Below are 10,685 nucleotides of genomic sequence, written 5' to 3'. Positions count from 1 at the left end.
CATTGAAAAAACCCTAAAAACTAAAACATGAATTTTCCACAGTTGCTAACTGTGAGTTTGGTCAACATGCAATTTATTGTTTTGTTATAAGGTGGAGATGGAAGAGCCTGGGAAAAACCTTGAAACAGTTGAAGGAGTGGGAGGGACTTTAGGAGAATGTATTGTCATTTCCAATGAACAAACTAGTTGGGTGCCAGCAGCATTCATTACGCTACTCTGTTTTTTATATTCTGCAACACTTTTCTGTACCTTTCACTATGGTGCAAAATTAAAATAGCTTTCTACTTCCTTTGGTTTAAACCAAATGTGGAACTGGGAATTCCTCGAACCCTTAGATTTTATGGGCATGACAGCTAAGATGAGACCTATAGCTACAGACAAAGGACACACTTTAATTAACATGTTGATTCTGGCATTTGCCTTACCCTATGCTCTTCGGTACCTAAGAAAAGAAGAAACTGCCTTTCTACTAACTAACCAGGCACACAATGCACATTTAAAATACAGATATCCCCATACAGATTTACAATTATGCAATAAACAAACACTTTTTTTTCAAGTTTCTTTTAAATCTGTAAAACTGTAGCATTTCTCTAAAATCAGAATTTTGAAAAGGTAATTAGAAAATTTGAAATGAATTGACTAATTTTAATCATCAGACTTTTTTAAATGCCGATGATTCCCACCACTAGTATCTAGTTGCCATATGTCTTAATAAGTTATATATAGTTTAATATTTATAGTTTTTTTTTTTACTGTGTGGTACACAAGCATTAGTATGTTAAGAAGCAGTATTTGTTTCACAAGCTTTATCATTTGTTTAAGTATTTGGCTTCATGTCACTAAGTGTCACTGAAGGGTTAAGCGGGCAGGTCCTGCACCTGTTAAATGTGAGCACACAGGATGTGTTTACTCAGGTACGGGACAGCGCTATATAAACTAAGATGATTCTAGGAGAGAGGAGGAAAAAAAGAGTGAAAAACAAGAAAGAAAGAAAAAAGGAAGGAAGGAAGGGGAAAAGATAGTAGGAAAGAAGAAAAAGGGGGATTATAAAAGAAGAGATAGAGCCAAGAACAGACAGAAAGAGCGAGAAGAGAGCAGAATAGTAAAGCAAAAAAAGGTGAAAGAGATAAGAAACGTAATATGGAGAAAATAAAAAATAAGTACAAAACCACAAAATAAGATGGAGAATCTTGAAAATAATGAATAAGCAAAAGCAAGACGGAAAGTAGAGAGATGCAAATAATTGAAAAGAGCAAGTAAAGAGAGAAGGAGGAAAAAAGTGGGAGAGACATCCCTTACACCAGGGACACGTGTCTCTTCCAGGATTTAAAGCATCGTCAGCGAGAGACAGAGGGAGGAGAGAGGGCCTTAAAGAAAAAGAGGAGGGAAAGAGAGAGGAGAGAAATAAACACTGGGTAAGAGAAGAAGATAGTACAGAGGTAAAAGAAAGGTGTCATAGAGTTGACTCAAATGACACTGTGACACACTGCAGGTGCCACCTAACATTCTGGAGAGGTAATGTTTTAACTTTTTGAACTTTAGCAAAGATCCATTAATTTTTAAAATGAAGAGGATAATTGAGCATAAAAATGAATTGTTAGATTTTAAAATCTAGTTTATGTATTATATATTCTATGTGCTCATTGCCCTGTTTTTTGATCCATGTAACAGGGTTTGCCTGTACCTGATAAATGTTAGCCCTTATTGTAGAGCCTGTTTTCTGCAGAATATTACTTTTGTCATTAGGGGATAAAAGGCGTGGATAAGTTTGGGATTTTCTTCATGTTCTTATCGAGTTTTCCAGTCTGGTCACATTAGATCCTATAATCTGTCAAGAAACTGCTCAAAGTAGAATCCCTCTGTAGAAACCTAGTCAACCTACTGTGTCCATTGTGACCACTAATTGAAACAAAGCAAAATTATTTCACTAAATAGGTTCTGTCATGAAGTGGTAAAAGACAATATGCTTAAGTGGCACAAACATAACACATATGGGTAAAGTGTGTAATAGTATAGTATGTCACTGCTCTTTCCATGTGATTCTTTGTGTCATTGTGTCCCTGTTTACAGAATACCCTGCTCCAAACTCATTCGCTTTTTGAAGTGTTTCCAGGAGGAAGTAATCCTAAACTTTCCGAGCTAGTTTAAGGTGAAAATTCTATTTACAGTTACTTTTTATCTGTATGCCCATAATACAATTAGAATGTTTGAAAATATGATTGTGTGTAGCATCAGCATTGTAATTCCTTTTAAAAAATATATTTTAAAGACCCCTATTCTGTCTGTACCTATATTAAACATGTCATGAGTTTATAACCTGGACATGCACCTGCAGATGGTCACAGAATAGTTTTGCTTTTTATGACAGCAAAACCTATTTTTCAAAAGTTCTTTTGTATAAATTCAGGAATACTTTACAGGTTTATTTACTTTACATGTTTTAGGGTAACATAAGTGTTAAGGATAGAATATCCTGTGGGGATAAACCACTTGACCTTATAACAGTCATGGCTTCATTCTCCATCTCTTACCCTTTCAGAGAAGAGTCTTTCATTATACAGAGTGTGGTCCCCTTTAACAGGCTTAGAAATGTCTTTATCTCTGTTCATCCACTGGAATATATGGGATTATAATGTTTTAAACACAACTTAGCAACCTATATAGCACAAGCAAAAGTGACAATTTTGTCAAACACCATATAATTTAGAATAAAAATTAGCAATTATCGTGTGAATTAACAAAATTTTAATTTTTCATGTAACATATAGGCCAGTACTAGTTTTGATGCTTTGCAACAATAAATGTAATGGATATTGTGATATATTGACAATGATAGAATAGTGTTTATATATTTTGTATGAGAGCCCCTATCCTGTTTTGTTTCCATGACTTGAAGAAAAAACTTTAAGCTGGCTAAATAGGCATTTAGTAGATCAAAGAGTTTGTCACACAAACATGTAATATCCATGTCATACACATTTCACTTGTTACGTGCAGTAGAATAGAGAGTGCCATGGACATATTTCTACAGTATGTTTATTTTTCCCTAGCTGAAATGAGACAGGATTGGATTGTAAGCAACAGAGTAATGGATAAGAATTGTCGGGCGACATAATACAATTGAAATTTGTATAGTGAGGTTTTTATTTTTTCACAACTGTCTCTGATTTCAAGAAACAGTCCCAAGTTTTGAAGATTTCTCTCTAAAAATGTTTCCTATTGACAACGTTGTTGATAATTAATTTCGGAATACTGCTTAGCACTCCTTCTCTTCTGTACAGTTCTCAGACATTGCTCTTTACAGTATACATAATGTATTATCTAATGGATGTCGTTAAATGAAAAATAACTTATAATCATGTCATATCATTGAGGTGAAGTACTTCATATTGTCTGTCACATGCAAACAAGGGCATGTTAGTAATGATAGAACATGAGGCAGCAAGGTTTGGTGCAGAAAAATTAAGGGAATTAATTTTAAAATTGTGTTTTTTATATTTTCCTAATGCTAAAAGTTTATTGTACTTTGTAAAGATGGTCATTTCAATTGCTGCCATAGGTAGACACATCCCTGCCTGCAAAACAGGACTCTATTCTTTCGAACGGAAACTTATTGCAATAACAAGTTGTAGTGGTAAAAAGTAGATGGCCTAGCATATTTGTAAGGACACTAAAGCTTTGTACAGCTGGTGCAGAGATGTTATACAGACCAGTCATAATATTATACAATGTGTACTGCTTAAGGAAATGTATGGCTGAGGTTCTGTAATCATAAGCTATTGTGATAGAGTCAATATGACATCTACATACTAAATTATACTGACAGGCAACTACAGAGATGGAAAAGTAATTTAAGATCTTGTGAAGGAGAAAACGTATTATTATAGATAGAAGAAGCTTTTTCATTTCTTATCTTCAGGTTTTTCTGCTAAGTAATTCTACGGAATGGGCAGCAGCGGTACGAACCTTCCTACTGTCACACAGACACATTTGGAACTGCAGGATTCCTCACTCACTAGCTTGGACAAACCTCCTGAAGAGAGTGCACCTGGGTACTATCTACCATTTTGTGACATACTTTACAGTGCTGAAGGAGGAAACTGGGCCCCTAAAAGTCTTTTGCCAAATGGACACAGAGTAGATGGGCAGAAGGAACCCGAGCAATGCCCTGTTATAGATAGTCAAGGACTTCACCATGAGCTGGAGTACCAAACTTCACTACATCTAGAGGATCATTCACTTGAACAAATGCAAACCATGGTAGTTGGGGAAGTTTTAAAAGACATTGAGACAGCATGTAAACTTCTCAATATATCTGCAGGTGAGTAGCATTTCATTTTAATCTGCGCATACTCAACGTTATACTAGACAGCATGTTTATCATCACTGGATTTTTACTTACTATGAAAGGTATGCTTTGTGATTGTAAGTTATAAATAATTGGATATTAAATATAACTAAATTGAAGTGACTGCATTAAAATGTAGAGTTTTACCGTTTTTCAGCCTCCCTACTGTGACTGGAAAAGTAAGCATTATTAAGCAGGACAAAAATAGTAGACAACACCTTCCTTATCCCTTCTGCCAAAAAAAGTTAATGCTTAAGAAAATATATGTTTGCAGCGCCTACCAACCCTATAGATTAAGTCATAATTAGAAGAAAAATAAAGCCCTCTGCTGCAATTTAAAAGTGCATTTACAAAGTTAATGTAAGATTGTGTTCTTTTGTAAAAGCCACAATTAACAAATCATTACTGTATTACTTTATTATGGATCAGAAAGGATAAGAAAAACTGTTCTCAAATGGTGCTAGAAAGCTAGGCTGTTTTGCTGTTTTGGCACAATTAGACTAATTAACAGCTCAGTCATTTCTGTCAAGCAGATCTGTGATAAAAACCTGATTTGCTAATTTAGTACTGGAGGGATATAACTGACCCTAGGATTGAGCATTTTTCATGAATTAGCTCCGTGCTTGACAAGCTAGCTATTCCCCAATGATTTAACTACACATCCAAGTTTATCTTCTCCGTTCCTTTTCCTCGTAAATTGAAAATAAGACCATCCTCGCTTAGCACCAGGTACTTTTTTTGGCTCAAAAGTACATTAAAATGTATTGATTTCATTACATGTCACCCTTTGCATAATGTCACCCTAGTTATAACCCAAGATTTGGCATGTGATTTAGGCTATAAAGAAGAACTATACATATGTTATAAATTATACAAATAGCACACTGTAATGCTGTGATTCTTGGGTAATGTCAGTACAAATTAGTAAATTATATGCATGTAATTCGAATTGAACTATAAGCTAAAACTAAGAAGAAAAATTGTATGTCTCTAGTAATTTTAGTAATTTCTTTTGTCTTAATTTATAAAAGGTCATATCTGACAAATGATATTATGGAGTACAGTAATTTTGCTGTCAAATATATATTAAGATAAAATATAGGGAAGACAAGTTTTCTTTTCTATTTGAAATGTTCCATGTGTGTTTTTGTTTCGACAGACATACTCATTTGTTGCTATATTTAAACTATGAAAGTACTGTATAGGAACTGTCTTTATGCAGTATTGTTCATGAGAAGCATATAGATATGTAGCTACTATATAGAATATTGAGTGCAATATTGGTGCATTTGAGCAAGTCAGTTATCTCTCTGGGGTATAAACAGCTCTATCCATAATAGTTCCCTCAAGACACAGAATATTCAAAACGGCTAAGTGGGAAAGCAAGTTTGACTGGGCGGGGTGAGAAAGTAATCGGCTAGTGCTAATATGTATGTCATTATACATGTGTATGTATGCGTTCCAGTGTGTGACTGTTTATATTAGTGCCTGTGACTGTCCTCTGATGATATATTGTTTGTTTCTGTCTGTCTGAAGCAGTATGCATTTTTAATACATTTTTCAGGATAACAATGATTTTCAATACTTTGCAAGAGGAATGATTACATTGTAGGAGATAATTCTTTCTCCAAAGACTCATGATAAAGAATGCAAATGCAATATTACGGAGTTTTTTTTATTTTTATCATTGTATGCTGATACCTGCCAACTGCAAACAATTTCCAGAGACACTTTGCTGTTAAATAAATTTGTATGTGTTGTGTACCTGCCCAGCAAGAAATGGTCTCTAGACATGGTCATAGCATAGCAGCAATACTAACCGCCATGCACTGTAGCACAATAGTCAGCATTATTGCTTCACAGTCCTGGGGTCATGGATTCAATTCCCACCATGACACTGTTTGTGTGTTCTCCACGTGTTTGCATGGGTTCCTGCAGGTACTCTGGTCTCCTCCCGCACAGTCCAAAAACATACTGGTAAGTTAATTGGCTCTGACAAAAATGGACCCTAGTGTGTGACCCTAGTGTGTGTAGGAAATATAGACAGTACGCTGTAATGGGGCAGGAACTGATGTGAATGATTCCATGGAATAACAGATGAGCATGCCAAAGATGGCTGCCTCACCCTCTGCACCACTGTAAAGTGCTTATAGTCTTTTTGGGAGAAATGCACTATATAAATCATTAATATTGAGCTATAAATACCCATCTTCAATATCTTTTTTAATCTAGCATATAGTATAAAAACAGATATTAAGAAATCCATCAGTAACCATAACATAGGGATGCATTTTAGAACTAGGCAACTGGTCAATACTGTAAACCTGTGGGGAAAAATGAAGTCTACAAAAATACTGGATTGTCACCAGAACACAGGGACAGAATATCATATAAATCTTTCTTATGCATGTCATATATTTATAAAGTATCAAGATTTATTATAACCATCATAACTTGGATGCATCATTTCAAACCTTCCCCATACCTTGTATAATCTTACATTACTTACTTAATATACCTAAAATAACGACACAAACTGTAATACGTGGAAAAATTAGGTCACAGTTTATTTAACTGAACTGGTGGCGGAGAAAGTGCACTGCGAGACAGCTAACGACTGATACCAAGTGTGAACATGGCAACTGGTCTTATATTCACATAACAAAACCGGGCTACTCCCTAACTGCTTGGCCGGCGCTTAATCTGGCGGCAGGTGACTACACCCCCTCATGACTCACAATAACCTGCTTCTAAGCCGGCTAAGGGATCCCTCACACAAAAAGGACCAAGAGTCACTTTACCTCGAAAGGGGCTGTGACCTGAGGCCAATCAGCGATAGCGCCATATTCATCAGTCGCTGCCCGCAGTGCCCTTCCTACCTACTGTGCCTGCTCTGAGACGCCAATCTAGGTAGTTGTCTATAAGTATCCACTTTATTAATAATACAATTTGAGACCAATTTTAAATTAAACTTCTACCTATTTCTACAACATTCGCTACAATAATGTTTGAATTAAAGCGGCTGTTACTCCCAAGCTAAACATTTTCCCTCTCTAATTAGACCCCATGGAATGGTCCTCGGGTAATGTTCAGAAGTGGATTCTCTGGACAGAGCACCAATATCGCCTTCCACAAGTGGGTCGCAGCTTTCAAGATCTAACTGGAAGAGACTTGTGTGTACTAAGTGAAGATGGTTTCAGAGACAGATCCCCATTGTGTGGGGATGTCTTGTATGCTCATTTGGATATATGGAAGTCAGGTAATAAAACATAATTAACGAGAAATGTGGGATATTACATCTATAACTTTCTTCAACTTTCTGCTCCATAAAAATCTTTTGCCTATTTTTGCAGCAGCCTGGATGAAAGAGAAGACCGGACCTGCAGATTTGAGATATTGTGGTAAGGGAGAAAATAATGAAACTCTACTAAACATAATTCACCATCTACCCAAGTAGAGGAACAGGCTACAATTTGAATATTTCACCCTGATTTTTTTGTGAATGATTCCCGAGTCGGGCTAGGACAAATGTCATAATAGGACTCTTCCTTTTGCAAAACACAAGAGTAAAATTATGACTGTGACCACAATATAGAGAGTATAATATGTTCTAATAGAAAAAAAATATTTATTTTCACTGGTAGAACGTTATACTGTCACTTTACAGTTTGAGAAAAAAAATAATAGTCTTAGGATAATTGTAACAATCGGCGGTTACTTAAAACTGCCGAATCTCACCTGCTTGCCATCATTATTTAACATAGCAATTTTATTAAAAGCAAAGTCCACTGGGCTTGCTATTTTAAATAATGAAAGCAAACCACTATAATAGGCAATTTTAAATAACTGCCAATTGATAAATTTACCCCTTAGAGTATTTGCTAGGATTAGGGGGTAAGATATGTGTTTGGATTTGGGCAGGGCACAGAGCCCCAGTGAGCCACCAAGCCTCTGCATTATTAGTTTTTTCTTTAATTTAAAAAACAGTATCACATCAAAATAGTGATCTTGATCTTCTGCCATACAGGTCACTATTTTCCGAGAGCAGAATCTACTAGCTGTGTTTTATACCAAACCATAATGCCCAAAGAAATGCGCCAGCTTATACTGAAATTTTCTGTATACCTTATTGTCTTCATTGCATCCGTGCATTTTTATTCTGCTCATTTGTACCTATATACTTATTGTTATGTTTACTGTTTCCAGGTATGTCAATTATGGCAGGTGCTATACAAATAAATGATGATGTGAATGATGAAAGTTGGGTCTGGAAGGCACTATTCAGCAAGCAAATCGTGTCCAGGGCCGCATTTTACTTAATATTAAGTTTGCATTAGGGATTAGGATATGTTATTATTATTATTATTATTATTATCTTTGACTTATAAGGCGCCACAAAGGGTCTGTAGCGCCGTACATTACATATACAGAAAACAGAACCAAGACACAACATGATACACAAATATATACAAAACACAGGTGACAGTGTAAAGCAAATCAGATTATATCTGACAGATAGTGAAAGGGATAGTAGAAATCAGCAAGAAGATTAATAAAACAGGGAAAACAGGGCTAGCGAAGCAGGCCAAGAGGTACAGAGGGTGAAGGAACAGTAGAAGGAGCACACAAGGAAAGAGGGCCCTGCTCATGAGAGCTAACAACCTAAAGGGAATGGGGAGACACATAAAGGGTGGTACTAACTAGGGGAGAGAGCCAGGACAAGAAAGTTAGGAGGACTGATAGACTTGAATAAAGAAATGAGTCTTAAGGGCACGCTTAAAGCCTTTGAGAGTAGATGCTAACCTGTTGGAACGTGGAAGATCGTTCCACAGCAGGGGAGCAGCCCGGGCAAAGTCCTGAAGACGAGAGTGAGAGGAGGTGATCAGTGAAGTAGTGAGGCGGCGGTCAGAGGCAGAGCGGAGGGGGCGGGTAGGAGTGTAAGTAGAGATGAGATTGGAGATGTAGGGAGGGGAAGATTGACTAAGAGCATTAAAGGTGAGGGTGAGGAGTTTAAATTTAATTCTGTAGGGTATGGGGAGCCAATGTAGTAACTGTTGGAGGGAGACCACAGAGATAGAGTGCCGGGAGAGAAAAATGAGGCAGGCAGCAGCATTGAGGATAGACTTAAGAGGGTCAAAGCGAGAATCAGGCAGGCCAGAGAGAAGAAGGTTACAGTAGTCAAGGCGAGAGATAATAAGCGACTGAACAAGGGTTTTCGTGGCTTCCGTGGTGAGAAAGGGACGTATCTTAGATGTATTCCGAAGGTGGAAGTAACAGGATTTTGAGAGGGACAGAATGTGAGGCTTAAAAGAGAGGGAGGAATCAAGGATGACCCCAAGGCATCGGACTTGGGGGACAGAAACGAGGGTAGTGTTATTAACAGAAACAGAAAGGGGGGAGGTGGGAAAGTCCTGGCAGGGGGGAAGACTATAAGCTCGGTCTTGGAAATATTTAGTTTAAGGAAGCGTTGGGACATCCAAGATGAGATGGCCGAGAGACAGGAGGAGACACGAGACAGAAGGGAAGGGGAGAGGTCAGGAGATGAAAGATAGATTTGGGTATCATCAGCATAGAGGTGGTACTGGAGGCCAAAGGAGTGGATGAGGACACCAAGGGAGGAGGTGTAGAGGGAGAAAAGCAGGGGGCCAAGAATGGAGCCTTGAGGAATGCCAACTGGTTGGGGAAGAGGGGGTGATGTAGAATCATGAGTAGAGACTGAGAAGGAGCGGTTGGTGAGGTAAGAGGAAAACCAGGAGAGGACAGTGTTACATAGGCCTAAAGATTTGAGAGTTTGCAAAAGGAGTGTGTGGTCAATGGTATCGAAGGCAGCAGAGAGGTCAAGAAGGATAAGAAGGGAGTAGTGTCTATTGGATTTAGCGAGGAGAAGGTCATTAGTGACCTTAGTGAGGGCAGTTTCAGTGGAGTGGAGGGGGCAAAAACCAGATTTGAACGGGTCAGGTAGTGAGTGAGAGAAAAGAAAGGAGGTGAGACGGTTGTAGACAACCCGTTCAAGGAGTTTGGAGGCAAAAGGAAGAAGCGAAATAGGGCGGTAATTAGAGAGAGAGGCAGGATCAAGGGATGGTTTCTTGAGTATGGGGGAGACAAGAGCATGTTTAAAAGAGGAGGGGAAGATTCCAGAGGAGAGGGAGAGGTTGAGGTGGGAAGTTGGGAGCAGGCTTCGGGAGAGAGGGAGCGGAGGAGGTGGGAGGGGATTGGGTCCTGTGTGCAAGTGGAGGGGGGAGAGGAAGAGAGAAGGGTATGGACTTCATCTGCAGATACCGGAGTGAAGGAAGAGAAGAAGGGTGAGCTAGCTGGAGGGGAGGGGAGAAAGGAG

The 10,685-nt window shown here is 38.1% G+C and overlaps 1 protein-coding gene across 3 annotated transcripts in view; it reads left to right on the top strand.

The window, feature by feature from the left end:
- Positions 1-934: 934 nt before the first annotated feature.
- SPDEF (SAM pointed domain containing ETS transcription factor) overlaps positions 935-10,685 on the top strand; it is a 29,935-nt gene continuing 20,184 nt past the window's right edge. The window contains exons 1-5 of one of the 3 annotated variants that reach the window (XM_075195692.1): positions 935-1,518; positions 2,074-2,152; positions 3,923-4,324; positions 7,413-7,610; positions 7,705-7,752. In XM_075195692.1, coding sequence (XP_075051793.1) covers positions 3,949-4,324; positions 7,413-7,610; positions 7,705-7,752 — 622 coding nt within the window. In that variant the 5' untranslated portion in view covers positions 935-1,518; positions 2,074-2,152; positions 3,923-3,948. The remainder of the gene's footprint in view (positions 1,519-2,073; positions 2,153-3,922; positions 4,325-7,412; positions 7,611-7,704; positions 7,753-10,685) is intronic. The other 2 variants (XM_075195690.1, XM_075195691.1) reach the window with 2 other exon arrangements.

Source organism: Mixophyes fleayi, chromosome 2, assembly GCF_038048845.1.
Source record: "Mixophyes fleayi isolate aMixFle1 chromosome 2, aMixFle1.hap1, whole genome shotgun sequence".
NCBI classification, from domain to species: Eukaryota; Metazoa; Chordata; class Amphibia; order Anura; family Limnodynastidae; genus Mixophyes; species Mixophyes fleayi.
The sequence above is the reverse complement of the archived record's forward strand: the minus strand, read 5'-3'. Positions and strand labels throughout refer to the sequence as shown.